Raw genomic sequence first — 16,205 nt, 5'->3', positions numbered from 1 at the left:
AAGTTTCTTTATTTAAGGAAAAAAGAAACAACATTGAGTTAATCTTGCTTCTGCTGTTCAGTCTTTTCATCCAGTTACTACAATTTCTTCCACTGGATGAATACAATTGATAATGAATTAGCTTTAATAGATATTCTTATTCCATCTAAAAGTTATGTGAAGTACAATTTTCCTGAATAATTAAGCATGAGGAAAGTAGGTCTCTGCTCTGTTTCGAACTTGCTCTTTCTTGTCCACAACCAAAAGTGCTCTCCACGTTTTGTGCTGGAAGACAACATCCAAGTATTTCACATTTTCATTTTTGACTGTTTTTACCTCCATACACATCTGCTGCACTAAGCAGATGCTTAGGGTACCTCTCTAGAGAACTTTATTTCGTGGTATATCATGCAGTCATGCAAACAGCTATGCTAGCATCAAAATGGGAAAATGGTGTAAGCAAAAGAGCAATTACAGACATTTTTATGCTGCAGTGCTGTTTAATACTGAATTGAAGCTCCGTGCTGGAAGTACATCTGTGGGGATCTCCCTCCCATCTTCTATCAATTTTTCACATACTGTCTTCTTCTTCCAAAGCTGGAACTAGATTGTCCTTAGAGTTCCTTCCAACCCAAGCCATTCCATGTTGGACAAAATCTTAAATAAGCCTCAAGCTGTACTAAGTCTCCATTTATGCGTGGTTTTGAGTGTCTTTAGCTGGGGAAGTTACTTTTTCCCCATATTAAACAATTCAGTTTAACTTGTTTAACACTTTCTCACAGCTATCTTATGCAGAGGGCCCTGGTTATGCCAAATCCATGAGGCTACTTTCCCTTGATAATGTGGTATCTCTTTCGTCCAATTGAAGTTGGAGCTATCTCTGAAAAACACTAGTGTTTTATAGTTAGAAAACACTAGGTTATTTTTGGTTCAAAATTTGACAAGTGTCACAAAAATAACTTATGGTTATAAAAGCAACTTTTCACAAGAGCTGATGCAACATGCGTAACAAAGTCTACTAAAGCAGTAACAAAAAGAAAGTTTTGTGCCTCACGCTAAGCTTACCTGAATTTTTTCAAGACCCAAATAGTAAGATTTGTATCCACCTAAAGGTTTTTCCTTTTATTATTTTTTAACCTGTACAGCAAGAATTATATGACATACTTGGAATCTGAGTGATAATAATTGATGCTTACAGGTTATTTTTTGAAATCTGATGTTCATCATAGGGATGACACTGAACAGTACAACATCAAATACTATCAAATAAACAATGAAAGTTTACAGTACATTTACAGCTTATGACTGTTTACACAGTAACACCTCTACTAATAAAACACTATTCCTGCAATTTGCTACTCAGACATCAACAGATCTTGTCTACATGTAATTTGAATAAAATCTATTGCCTAATAAATTTCTAGAGTGAGCAGCCTCAGAGCAATCAAACCATACAGACCAAAAACCCCAACAACCCCTACTGACAGTAAAACTTAAATACATGTGTTCTAATACTTATGAAAGTGAGTCTCCAATCACAGGTATCAATTATTCATTTTTAAAAATAAGTCTTAGCAGTTCACCTGTCTGGTGAAAAAGAATTTTTGAAAAGACTATCTATTGTCTTATGAACAGCAACAGGTGAATCAAGCAAATTTCATTTCATTCAAAGAGCTTTCAAAATTATGGTCTTACCATAGGGTGCCCTTCCAGCTAAAGGGTTTATCAATGGAGTTGGATTGCCACTTCCTTCCCTTCTGTTTCTGTCTGCTAGTGCTGGAAAATCTGAGAGGTCCAGTCCTGTCACATTTTCACTTCCATCTACAATAACAACAGGTATTTTAACTCCCTTATGTACTTCTGTCAAAGACTTCATTATAAGCAAAATAAATGTGAGACATTTTCTTTCATGTTGATCTTTTTTCTCATCCCATAGTTATTTCATATAACTATAGCCTTTGTGTTACAAGCCTACCCAAAAGAGCATCAGTATGTTTGAAGTTTATTTTCAAACAACAGATAGTAGCATTTAGTAAAGTCTACTCTTGAATTAAAGTCTGTACATGTAAAATACAGGCAAAGTAACAAAATTTCAGTTCTAAATCTGTTTTAAATTTGAAGAATTATCAAGAAGAAATTTTGAGAGAATAACCCATATTAGCAGCACCAGCAAAGTGCTCTATTGTCCTTAGATAAGGTAAGATAAAGCTGAAGCAGCTGAAAAGCCAATGCAGTGCAAGTTACATGGGAACACTTTCTGATTTGCAGCAGGAAATGCAACAGAGGTGAGGCCAGAGCTGCAGCTCTATAAAAATGTCACAATGTCCTAGGGAATGCCTAAAGCATTCCATTCTTGTGACATCACCAGCACCTCAGGTTGCTTCATATACACAGCCACATACAGAAACAACAGCACACATGAACCTAAATAATTTATGGACAAAGATATTTTCCTCTCTCTAGTTCATTAAATTCGGGTGAATAAGTAATTCCCAGAGAAAAATCACAACCTAAACAACCAACTGAAAGGATTATATGATAAACCAGCTGTTCAAAAGGAATTTGAGATTAAAAAAAAAAATGTTTTCCCACTGCTTTTACATACCAAATGTTTTCCTAGAATATGGATAAACCTTCTCCAATACCCTTTTCAAGTTCAAGAGCTGTTTTGCATTTCTAACTGAATAAGTATAATCTATAGGCATGTGACCTACAGCAAATATACTACAGAACTACTTTCACTTTGTCTTCAAAAGTATTAAACATCTACTGCTATAAAGTAGTATCAGTTACCTAGCACTGCTTTTGGAGCAGCGTTTCTATGGAACATCTGAAAATTGTTAGAAAGTTGAACTGCAACAGAACAAAGTATTATTAATTAGAATTCTTTTTTAAAAAATTTCTACTGTAGTTTAAGGTCAACATTAGAGTAAACTCACCCGTTCCATTAAAAATGTTACTTGATAAGGAGTTATTCATTCCAAATGCCTGATTTCTGTTCATCCCAAATCCAGACATACTGTGAAAAAAATCCAGGAAGTCAGACAAAAAGATACATATACTTTGTATTTCTAGTGGAAGATATTAAAGGGAGAAAAAAATGATATTATTTCAAGCCTAAGCAACCCATAGTAGCCAAACTTGGTTTTCAATTATTTTCTGAAAACACTGAGCAGCAGCATCAGGCACTACTCAAGCAAGTCACCTGGAATGACTTCAAAATAGCTTAGTTTTTTAATAGCCATTATGTATTAAGACATCTGTCAACAAACAAGTTATGACTAACATGATCATTACTCAATAATTTCATATACAAAAATGAAGCAGCATTAAATGCAGTAGTTAAAAGCCAGGTTGCAATCCATTCATGGGCAGGTGGGAAGCTGGATCATGAAAAAGACCACATTTGTCATGACCCATTTATAAGCTGAACAGTGATGGTATGCAGTCATGACTATGTACACATGGTGTTACTGTGAGCAGAGGGATGGTCTCTGTCATACAAGGACATGGAGCTAAAGTTTCATACAGTCAAGCAAAAAGTTTGAAAGCATCTAAGTATCATACAGGACTACTGCTGTTGCACAGACAGCTTCACAAATAAGCTGTCCCATTTCATCCTGTTGAGAAGCCCAAAGCCCAGGCCCCCAGCTGAGTGAAATTCTCAATATCTGCCCTGTGGGAAATCACAACATCCACTTCTTCATGTAACAGGATAGAAGCTGATATTTTGGAAGTCTCCATGAATAAAAATATGAAAAGGTTTCCTAGTGGAAATTTTACCTATGCAAACTTTTTACAGTTACAAATGTGAAGCATTTAACTCTAATTTGAAACACCTTCAAATGCTTCATGCTCAAAAACCTAGCCTAAAAACTTTCATTGTATGAAAGTTTTTAGTTGCTCCAACTAAACAACTATTCAAAATATGCTTCTTGAAAGTCACATCATTCATGCACCTGACAAGCAAATGCCATAAATTCTTTTCCCCAAGAGTAATTTCAAAATTTTGTTAAAAACCTTAATTAGCTATTGGATATGTATACAATACTTCCATAGGTTAATAAACTGTGGGGTAAGAGCTAGATATTGTTTCAGAGATACTGCTTTCTCAATTTGTAAAACTTGTAGCTTATTGAAAGTGAGCAATGCAAACAGTAAAAGATGAGCATTTTAATTCAAAAGTTCCTACACACAGGGATTTCATTATCTACCCTACAGCTGAATAATATTTGACCAGCACTTTGTATACATGCATCAATATCCAATATTGTCCTCTGCACATAGAGTTTTTAAGTAATTACTATTTCATCTGTTTGTGATCTCAAATTTCAAAAATACTTCAAAATATAGTATCTTTTTAAATTATCAGCTCTACTTGCCATTAGACAGGACAGAAAAGGCAAATTTTGCGTAATCAGAGGCAAGATACGAAGTCTTTTCACGCTCCAGGACCACAAACTACTACTATGGGATCACTATTTGTTGTGCTTGAGAACAGTATCTGTATGCCTATATCAATGTGAAACTACAAAACTAAACCATCTGATTAAATATCGTATAACTGTGATGTTCGTCTTCACTTTCCTTTATCTATTTTGTAAAATCCTAGATTGGGTTAGAGGTGGCACCTGACCACCATGAGCTTCTTTATGCCCCATCCAATAGTCACTCCTCTAAGGAAGGGCCTGAAGGGAGAAAAAGGACTTAGCTGGGAGCACAGAGATCATGAGGTAATGGAGCTGGGCTTCAAAAGCAGGCAGCCACGCTAAGCTGTGACTACACACATTAAATAACTAGAACTAAGACAGTGCTTACTACAAGTTTATCAACATGAATGCAGCATAAACAGAGCACTATAAAACAGTTAAAACCTAATGATTTGTGATGTTAGTATCCTGCCTACAGTTAGAAAAAGAGAAGAAGCCATTGAGAAACTTTTGGCATCCAAATGAGCATATATCCTTAAATGAATGGCAAGCCACTATTTTCTGTATCATTCCAGAATTTAAAGAAGTTAAATACCAGATCCTTATTGTGTCTGAATCAGTTTACTTCCATTCCAGAATAACTATAATGTTTTTAAATGTTGCCTTACTTCTTCCCAAAAATGTTGCCTTACTTCTTCCCAAAGTCCTATATGAACAATTTTAAAACAGATGCATATCTGCAGATTCAAGGTATGTTTCAAAAATACCTTGGGAATGCATGAGAAACATCACATACTTTAAAGAGGATGCAGCAGAAATTCAATAGTAAGAAAGAGAACTTAGCTTAAAGGGACCTCAAAGACCTTACAAGAATACGACAAGGAGCTTCAAAGTTTATTGCCCACATGAGTACACGACACAGGTTTCAAGATTTATTCTAATGGGTAAAAATCACATTTCCAGAGTAGCATGTCTATGGGTGTACAGGGATGGTCCAATTAAAGAGCCTTACCTGTTCACAGTAAAAGGTTGTCGAGAGGGTTGCTGCTTTGGCATACATATTATGCTTGGAGAGCTTCTGTTAGGGCTGCCTAACCCTGAACTGCTCATGCTGTTTGTCCTGCTGGGAATTCCAATGCCCTGACCAACCTGGGAGTGGTTCATCATATTCCTAGGATTCATAGGCAATATCCCCCTGAAAAAGAAAAACCATCCACAGAGATGAATCTGTACAACAGTATTTGGCTACTCATTTAGGTTACTAATGCAGGATGAACTCCAAGCTGCTGCAAATTAATTTGTGCTTAGTGACCAAACACTGTTTGGATTACTCTCTATAATTAATGCAGTTCTGGATTTCTTCAGAAATACGTAATGATCCACTACATATTAATCAAGTCCTTCATCAGGTTTAGATAAATATTTAAGTATTATACATATGAAAAGGTGTTACAGCTCTTTTCTAATGAGCACTTCAGACTACTATCTTTACATTCTCATGCAGTGTATGACACCATAGCAAAATTTTAACTGTACAATCAAATAACTACCTCTCACATTCTGAAGTAGAATTTGCCAGGAATTTGTCCTCTACATACAAAAATAAAATACTGTCTTACAGTACACCCTTACTTTTTTATGGTATTATTTCCCTAACATAGGAAGTGGTCCATAGAAACTACTTTTCTTCTTTTTTAATTTATCAGACTGTAAAGTATGAGGCAAAATATGCAGAACATTGAACAAGAGCTCTGCAGAAAGACACAATGGCAGAAATATCAGCTTTTGATAAATACCTGCTCGGAGATGGAGGCGTGTGAAGTGACATTGTTGGTACCCCTGTTGTTGGCGTTACGTGGCTCGGTAACTGAGTGCCTTGTGATAAGCTGCGATTTAACTGAGGGGTATTGTTGCTCATTCCCCTCATTGGAAGGCCTAGTGCACCTATTGAAAAAAAATTCAGAGGGGTGGAGATACAGAGCAATCAGGAACAAGGTCTTCTCCATCAGGTATAGATGGAAACAATTTATGCTGACAACGTACAAAAAATGTGTAAAGACCGAAGGAAAGTGCAGGGTAACAAAGTCCTTGTTTGGATAGAAGAAACTCAACTATCAAATTTAGGCCCATATCTGTTTAACTTTGGAAAGGCTCTTTGAGGAATTTCTCTGAAGTCACTTACAAAATTTTATTTCCTTTGAGATATATACTGTAGATGAAGGACTGAATTTTGAGTTTTGCAATAAGGACATGGAAATATACAATTTATCTCAAAAGAAGGCAGCATTTTAGGAAAATCAGTAACTGCACTCAAGAAATATGCTAATTACTTTTGAATAAATAAGTATGTATTTGACCAGTATTTAGAACACTGATTTGTCTTGCTAAAAATTAAGCAAATCTCTGATAAAAAAAAAATGAAAGTGTGCTGCAAAAGTGATGGATCTTCAATTAACAATAACACTGTTTTTAGGACAATAAAAGCAACATTTGAGGCCAATTCTCTCTTTATAGTTCAAGTTGCTTCTTTATGCCAACAGTACTTCAGTGTCTGTGATCAAGTTGGACCTTATCAGAAAAGAAAGCAAGGAGAATTTTAACAGCCCTCTTTTAGCATTTGAAAACATACAGAATGGTTTTAACAATGTGATCACAAGTATTTTCTACACAAACAATTGTGTGTGACAGAATAAAGCAAGCACTTCAGTGAGGTAAAAAATTAAATTACTCCAACTGAGAACAGCAGAAAATAACCAGTTACTGCCCTGTTTCAAAATGTCCAAAAACTTAAGAAAGTTTTTCATCATTCTTGCATCACTTTTCTGTATTTAAGAAGTTTCAGGATTATGTTCAAAGACAAGAAAAAGTCATTTAGTGCAACATGGCAATAATAACAAACTTAGCATATAAAAAATGATGGCTGTGACAGCTCCTACTGTTTTGGCATAAGGTTGCTGAGGCAGACTGACAGAACTCAAAAACCTTATCTTGCAGACCAAACAGAAGAAAATTCTGATGAATCAGCACTCTCCCATGGTAGAACACCCCAGCAGAAGAGCTGAATATGCCAATGTATAACGTGGCTAAATACTAAGAATGCAATGAACAGACACAGCATATGCTCAAATTATTATCATGGACAAGGTCTGAAGAAATCTCCCAGCCATTCAGATTTTACTGTAAGAACTGCAGTCTGTGTCCTACCCTACAATTTGCAAATCCAGGGAGTTTGCAATAAAACTCAAGTGTGTAACACTCAGATTTATCTCTATACATTCAGATTAAGAGGTAGTGTGACTTGCTATAATAAGCATCGTAACATTTCATTAAATGTTGATTACATCAAAGTGTTCACTGTAAATATTTTGGCAATTTCCTGCATCAGAATAATTTCAATGAACATAAATATGTGTTATAAAAAATATTTCATGTTGATTAACAATTACAGGGGATTTTAAAAATAAAACAGTAAAGAAAAAATACATACACTTCCAAACTAGATACAGCACACCAAAAAACTCAATTAGGATATTCAACCTAATTTTGTGCAAGCATTTGTTTTAGCAAAGCTACTTTTAGACCGATGGTTATTTCTTTTTACTGGCTTTCTTTAAACTTTTTACTGATGAGGGCTGTCACAGTGAGTTAGAACTATATTACTGGCAAGGAGGGGCAGTTGAAATACTCACTGTAAGAAGAAAAAAAAAACCCCTTTTTTCTTACACTTTCTTTTTCCAGTTTTCTGAGACAAGATCTATATGGGTTATGTTGGAGGCAGACTGATGAAATGGCAGATTTCTTTCCTACTGGTCAAGTTTAGGTTACATTGATGCTGTAATATGACATCTTGCTTAATGACTGACAGCTACCAATCATTAAAAGTACATAGGCACTATCAGCTTTCTTTTTCCTAAAGAGTATTTTAATCATAACTATGATTTCAACAAAAAAGCTTCTTGCCCCTTTTTCTCAAGATCTGGTAGAAACTGACACCTGATAATATTTACTTTCAAGGTTGCAGACATGTATGTCTCCGTGTTACAGAGATTACATCCTAGGCACAGTAGTCAAATGAATGAAAAAACCAAACTGATAAAAAAGATGACCTTAAAAAAATAAACAAATAACTGTGATAAATAGAATGCATAAACTATTTCAGTATCTGTATACAGTAAAGTCTGATAGGTTCAATAGTGCCAGAATCAACACCTAAAAGACAAGAGCCAAACATGACTCTCAGACTAGCTAGAAGCTGCTCATATAAATCTCTGTAGCATAATAAAATGGCAGTTTATATTACAGGGTCACTCTTCAACAACCACTGAGACAGAAAAAAAAAAACCTTCCAAAAACCAATGCCGCCAAAAAAACAAACAAACAAAAAAATCCCACCTCAAAATGCCACTGTATTTTTTAAACCATTTGAAGAAAGCCAAAAGAAGTTGGGAAGGCCAAGCATCTAGCAAACAAAGCTTTTAGTGTGTCTAGATAAAAAAGTCCAGACTCTCTAAAGTACTCTGAAGACACTTTTTCTTGGAATCTGAGTCAGATGCACTTTGCAAGACAGCAGAAAACATTTAAAAAGCGTACAGACGCAGGTGAGATAACATTCACAACTTGTTTTACTTGTGGGACTGTATCTAACTCAGATATTCTGACTCACTGCCTGAGTGCACCTCTCAGTTACCAGGAGGTTCAGTTCTCAATGCTGGTCCTAAGTTAGGTGGTCCTTGAGGTGGCATTACACTCTATAGCTTTTCTCTTGCAACGGTGTCCACAGGAGTGGCAGACATGACATTGTCAAGGTATCAGAAAGAAAAAAACAGTGATGCAGAAAGCAATAATCTTAGCGGCAGAGCTCTTGGCCACATGCAAGTTGCCAAGCATGTACACAAGAATTACTGTGCTCCTGTAGAGCATGAAGTATCAGTTATATTTAAGGCACAATTTCCTTTTATTCTTTACATAATTTTCTGAACTAGGCTCATTTTAGCTCAGCTCGCTTTCTTTATGTTTTCCTTCAGAGAGTCTGTTAAATCACAGAAATTTTTTATAGTATGATTGTATTTGGATATTTAGCAGTTATAAATGACAATACAACATTTTGCATACTAAACACTGCAAAAATGTAAGCAAAGCAAAAGTAAAGCAAAAATGTATCTTAAAATAATTGTATGTAAGGAGACATACTGTCATTTTTACACAATTGCCAGAAAACAAAGCCATCTGCATGTTCTAGAGTGTCAAAATGTAATATATTTAGAATAAAATAAACATATTATTAATAAAAAAAATTCTTACTTTGTTGCCCGTATAAACTTGCCCCAAACTGAGACAGCTGACCTGATGTTGATGGTGATGCCAGCATCTAAAATGTAAGAAGAGTAAGAGGTTATTAAAGACAAAGCTATTGTGCTATCTTGCTCTGGAAGTCGACAATACCATGTTATGCCAAGGTATATACAAAAAGATATGAACTTCAGATAAGATTCTAATGTTAAAATTATAATATACTGCCCTAAGAGCTGGCTTCATGCTTGTACACAGATATGAACAGGACCTACAAATGTCAGAAGCAATATTTCCTGCTCTACCATGCCCACTTTAGAGAAATCATGTATTACCAAGAAGGAAACAACTAATGTAGACACTTGACACCAGATTTCCAGCCACTGTTCTAAGAGGAAAAGAATAAACTGTTCTCCATGCTTCCCAAGAAATGTAAACTATTAATAACTTTGAGAAACATAACATATAATATGTAACTTAAACACTTGGGGGGAAAAAAAAACCAAACCTTTGTAATCTTAAGGGAAGTTATATATTGGAACATCCAACCCTGTTTTTGTTGATTAGCTGTTCACCAACACTAGGTATAGCTGACTGACCCCCTGGAGCAAGAAGACTTATCAGTTGACCTAATCCCTCGATCCACAACAGAATATGCTACTTCTACTTAGTAACACATGTGCAAATAGCTGCTTGCTTAGTGAATTACTCTGGACTTGGACTGAATTTTAGGATGGTTTCAAGGAAATAAATGTCTGCATTCTTAGACATAAGGCAATTTCAAGGGTTTTCAGCTCAAGAGTAAAGAATTCAAATCAAAATAACTTTACTGTGATAAACTGCAAATTTCTTTGTTGGTATCATCTAGGCAGATGTAAAATTAAAACAAACCTTATAAACTGAATCTGCTAGTTGTCCATACTGGGGCCAAATCCAGATGGTAGAAATGAGAAAGAAGACAAGATCTTCTTTCTAACTGAAGAAACAACTGTGAACAAAAACCCACTTTAAGTAACACCTGGCTTCAGCTCAGCATTCATACAACCAGGTTCACAGTCCATATCTGCATCAGAAGTGATGCAGACAGAGGGAAGTACATTTGTAAAAAGAAAAGTTGGTTGTGGGAGCTTACCAGCTGCTGTATGCTTTCCTAAACTAAAACACTTGATGCCATGGACTAGATGCCCATTAGTGAGTGGCACCTGTCTGGTGCAGTGCTGCAGCATCTCTACCAACCCATTTTCATTCAGAAGGAATAAAATTCATTCACACTAATATTGCTCTGCAACATGAACCAAAGCATGCTGAAATAGAGACACTTGGGAGACAAGATTTCAAAAGCACACTTTCCCCACCCCAAGCTAATAAACTGATATTCATTAAACACTGATAAAACAAGCTGACACAGTAGTTTTTAAGAAAGGAAAGATAAAGTAAAATGGTGAGGTTAAAAAAACAACATTCAAGTTTGACAAGTTGGAAAATCCTAGAACATGTTGCAAGGTGTGAAAAATTGTAAATCTATGGGAAAAAAAATGAGAGACAGAAAGTCATAAGACACCTTTTGAGACGATGATAAAGGCACACAAGCTCAAAAATAAAAGCCAACACACCAGACACAGTACTAGAAACATCAGTCAAAAAGTACTACCAGCTTTGGGACAGATAAGCAAAACAGTTAAGCCAAAAAGGAATATCCCATAAGCACAGCTGCTGAGGAAATTAAAAAATTGCTGTGGTAGCATGTGATGTAATAAACAGATGATGGTACAGACCTCAGCATAAATGTTGATTGGGAGTAAAAAACCCCAATAATTAGAAAACCCCTAAAAGGCAATAGATTACTTTAAAGAGAGAAAAAAGAATCCCACCTCTTTACAATGAGTACTACTTGATTTTTTAAATTCAATTAAAAGCAGTAGCAAATAATATTTATTGGATACTGCTTATCAGAAAGATGATTTTCTTTTGAAATATTGCAAAGTAGGTCATACCTACTGTGCCACTTACTTTTACATGAAAAGTTAATTGCAAAATTACTTGTAGAGAAATTTATAGAAAATTATAATAAAGGCCAAATGTTGAATTCAGTAAATCTGATAATTTAATGTCATAACATACTTAGAACATCAAAGATAACAAGCCTCAAGAAAAAATAAAAAAAAAAAAAATAAAAATCCTGTGGATCTGTTCCAGGCAGATCAAATGCAGCATTTCTCAAATCTTATGGACCAATAATATGCTGTATGGCTATCTCACTTATTTCATCTCTACTTTATTAAACATCTTTTTTCTATCATATCTAAGTAAGGAACAGTTTAAAGTTGTCTTGATTTTTTTATTATTTACATACAATTTTGATCAACAACAAAAATTAAATTCAGCAAAACCTTAACCTCTATTACCAGAACCTTGACTTGCATTCAAAGCTTCTGAGTCACTATTATAGTCTACTCAAGCTTGGTCCACCAAAGATAATGAAGATTGAAGATGAATAGTATTAGTAGCACTAAAAACATTTCTTCTGGTATTTTGCAATCATTATTTCTTCTGACTGGGCTACTTGCTACACAACACAGAATATATAACAGCTTTCCGAGAGCATACTTGTAACTGTGATTGGAAGTCACCTGAACTTCTTTTTCTACAACAGCCAAAAGTCATAACCTTAATAAAAACCAAAGCAGACTTAGTCTTAAGGTGACTAAAGCCTCTTCCAGTTGCTAAGACCTATTAAGCTTTACCCAATTATGTTAGAATCTTAGGGAAAAACCACTCAGAATTATAGCTGTAACAACCTAAATCGATTTGTTAGTGGTTAACAGCCACAAAACCCAGCATGGGATTTCTGCTTCTATTCCAAAGTTGTATCACTGAACTAGGCAGGTTTTTTTCCCTATTAGCTTTCCCTATGTTATTACGAGACAGAGGAAGCCTACGACTTGTCTCCCCTGGGACAGGGGGACTTCTGAGCTAAAAAGACCTTGTGTAACATGAAGGCTGCACTTCATTTTGCCAGGGTACAGGAAAGACCAACACTCGTTACTGGCAGGGTGAAAGACTGAGTTCATAACACTCAAGACATGGACATCATTTTACTCACTAGTCTCAGACAGCGACAATGCAATTTTGATCATAGAAGATTATGCATCTAAACTCAAACCAACTGATGATCCAAGCAGATGGCCCAATTTTGTTGGACTGGTCCACACCAAGAATCAATAAGCTGCAAGGGGCTAGCAGACAATTCCCTATCCCTAGTGCTGAGAGATTTTACTGTAACTGCTTTCACTACACTTTATCAGTTTACTGCAGTTAAGTTCACTTGAGAGTGTCAACAAATCTAAAAAAAAAAAAAAACCAGCACCAAGAGAAATGCTTAAATTTGCCAGAACTGTGAAGAAAACTCTGCACTTTACAGCCCTCTCGGGAGCCTCCCTGAGAGCAGAGGGGTGGTGGGAGGGAGGTCCAGCAGCAGCGCTGGCCAGACAGTTCCCCCCAGCTCAGAGTGGGGACAGCTGCCTGCCACCACCACTGCCACCTTGGCACACAGCAGCAGGGTGGCACCAAGAAAACTTAGTAAAGCAATTCTGTGAAGGCTGCTACATTCTGTAGTTACAGCCCAAAGCTACTTTCTTAAACTTGAAGCAAGCTGCAGCTAAAATATATTGATTTAGCACTACAAAGTCAACTCCTAGAAGCAAAATGTGTTAGAATAAGCAAGTTTGTGAGAAGTATCTGGCCTAATAAATGATGGGGTTCTCACAGATGCAAACATCAGCATAATTTTGTATTGAAACTATTTTATTTCTGGTATCTGCCATCTGTGCTGCACTATTTAATAACAACATCTGACCCACAGCCTCAAAAGAGGAAAGTGTTATACTGACGTAAAAACCAGTAGTAAAACAAGTCAACAAAAAACAGATAAAAATACTAGACTGGCAGTTTTTTAGTAGTGTTATTAGTCTTCCTCTTTATACCACCCTTTAATACAGCACTCACAACAGTACCATATCACAAGAAAGTATTTCCAAATCTCAATATCATAAACCAATGAAAATCTTGTATACATATATAAATACACGGTAATATCTGCCAGTGAAAATTATTACTGATGTAAATAATTTGTGAAACATAAACTCAAAGACAGTACTGTAAAATAAATGAAATTTTATTCAGCCTTTTGTATTTAATAATTTCTGGTCGGTTGTGATCTTCTGCCTCCAGCAGCACTTGGAGAGCACAAGGAGGTAGGACCATACTTCTGATGGCAGCAATATCCCAAGATCTTAGACACAGGATGTTACTTTTGAATGACAATGACATTATCACTGCGAGGTTAACATGGCTACCCAAGTAAAAATAAATTCTCCCTGTGTAGAGGCATTGTTTGATAGTAGAGTTTATCAATGAGCCAAATGACTACTGAAAGCTTATTGAAAGATGCTATAAGAAATGCCAAAGCAACTAAGAATTAGGAAAACAAAGCAAATATTTTATACCAATTAAATAATCAGCTACATACAAAAAAACCCAATTAAATAACCAGCTGCATACAAAAAACCCCAAAACCAAAACACCCACCATTGAGCCCATAAACCATCAATATTACAAAACAGCATGTTCAATGAAATGAGTTATTGGGTAAGAAACCATAACCTTCCCCTTCTAGAAAAGGCACATGATGTTATGCATGGAATTAATCTAGTTAAAGGCATCACTTCAAAAGCTAGAGCTGACATATAAAAATTATTATACAGTGTGAAGTGGAGATGCAGTAAAATAAAGCTTCTAGATGAAGCTAAGATGAAGAACAGAAATGTACAGAACATCTACCATAGCCATGAAATTATTCTATAAAAAGCCTAAATACAAACAGAATCATAACAAAAATTATACTACAGTCATCAACAGTGAAATTTATTTCCTTGTGACATAATTCCAAATTGTAAAGGGATGTGAATTAACTTACATTCAGATATATAATTTTCAGACACATATTTGCACATGTGTGAAACAGTATAAAATACTATTTTGTCTCTAAGCAAAATTAGTTTACGATGTATTGTCATATTTGATAAATCCGTTCATGTGCAAATTCATAGGTGACACAGTAAAGAGTGCATTTTGTATTTGAAATTTTTTGTTCTTTCAGCATACTGTATAACTTTCTTATGAAAATGCACACTATAGGCAGAATGATGATAGGCTCTGAAAAGGAACTGCATTAAAATACAAAGTTCCTCCAAATGTTACTAGCTTCACTCCCTGCCAATCCTTCCAACTATTTTGCCACTTTTGCCACCATCAATTGCATTGCAATTTTCATACATTTTAAGTTAGTTTGTTTTCATTAGGGTTTTTGTTTGTTTTGGGATTTTTGTTTTGGGTTTTTTTTGGGGGGGGGGAGGAGGTTCCTTTTGTTGGTTGTTTTTTTTAAAAAAAACCTTATAGTGTACTCAGTAATACACGCAAGGAATGTTTAATCAATCTTCTGGAAAGTGAAAAGTAACTCTGTTGCTTTGTAACTCACACTTCAAAGAGCAAAGCCTAAGTCATGTTCCACAAAGCAAGCAGGGCAAGCCAACTCACTATTCAGTCAGATGTACAAGAATGTTTACATGCAAAGTAATGCATGTGAAAATACTCATTTGCCATTTATAATTAAGACATTAATCTATTTATTTCTCAAAATAAACTTTAGGGTTTTTTCTCACTCCACAAATGGATCAAAACTATTCAGACAATTACAAGTTAGGTTAATGTACAGAACCTCTACTCAGTCAACCAGCATTACTGTGAATGCAACAACTGCTCCTGACACAAGGGGGTTTCATGGGAATTCTTAAATACATACAATTCCATACAAAGCATCTGAAGTAAAATTATTACTAAGGCAAGAAAGATACTTTATGAAACATGATACCATAGGTTTCCTCAGAATCCTGAAATAATAGCATTAAAAAGCCAGCAATTCATCTGGATCAATGAAGTTCAGCAGCCTTTAAGTCAAAGTTGTCTCCAGAAAATTGATTAAACTTACACACCTAGTTTCTGAAACTTAGCAAGATTCTGGATCTCAACCAAAATGGCAAGCTAAACCTTCAGGGTTTCTCTTGTATAAGTACCACCTCCTTGTAAGGCCATGTATTTCAAAACACAGTAAAAGTAAAGGTTCTATAAATCACTTTAATAGAATGACAGTAAAAGGCCTTTGACCACCCTTTGTTGCACCAGCACCACTAACATCTGCCTTTGTGCAACTGTCTCATGACAGAGGGATCCCTGAATTTCATCCACCACAGACATGCTTCAGCTCAGGATGGAAGAAAGCTCTGGAAAGCAGGCTTTCAGAATCAACAAACCCATCTTCCTGTACTCAACATCCAGATCTGAGGACTTCCTAGTGCTAGGGAGTTAGACAAACAATTGCAATGAGACAAATCTAATCTTCAAGCTAAATCTCATCTGCCAAAATTAAAAACACAAATCAGAACTGTTACT

The 16,205-nt window shown here is 35.6% G+C and overlaps 1 protein-coding gene across 7 annotated transcripts in view; it reads right to left on the bottom strand.

Moving 5' to 3' along the window:
• The window catches only part of CNOT2 (CCR4-NOT transcription complex subunit 2), an 83,968-nt gene that overhangs the window by 13,981 nt on the left and 53,782 nt on the right, over positions 1-16,205 (bottom strand). For 5 of the 7 annotated variants that reach the window (XM_064419495.1, XM_064419490.1, XM_064419492.1 and 2 more), the window contains 6 exons: positions 9,711-9,777; positions 6,206-6,353; positions 5,422-5,604; positions 2,919-2,998; positions 2,773-2,832; positions 1,675-1,800 (listed from right to left, as the gene is read on the bottom strand). In XM_064419495.1, coding sequence (XP_064275565.1) covers positions 1,675-1,800; positions 2,773-2,832; positions 2,919-2,998; positions 5,422-5,604; positions 6,206-6,353; positions 9,711-9,777 — 664 coding nt within the window. The remainder of the gene's footprint in view (positions 1-1,674; positions 1,801-2,772; positions 2,833-2,918; positions 2,999-5,421; positions 5,605-6,205; positions 6,354-9,710; positions 9,778-16,205) is intronic. The other 2 variants (XM_064419494.1, XM_064419493.1) reach the window with 1 other exon arrangement.

The sequence above is a fragment of the Passer domesticus genome, chromosome 5 (assembly GCF_036417665.1).
Source record: "Passer domesticus isolate bPasDom1 chromosome 5, bPasDom1.hap1, whole genome shotgun sequence".
Lineage (NCBI taxonomy): Eukaryota > Metazoa > Chordata > Aves > Passeriformes > Passeridae > Passer > Passer domesticus.
This window is presented reverse-complemented; position numbering and strand designations above follow the sequence as displayed.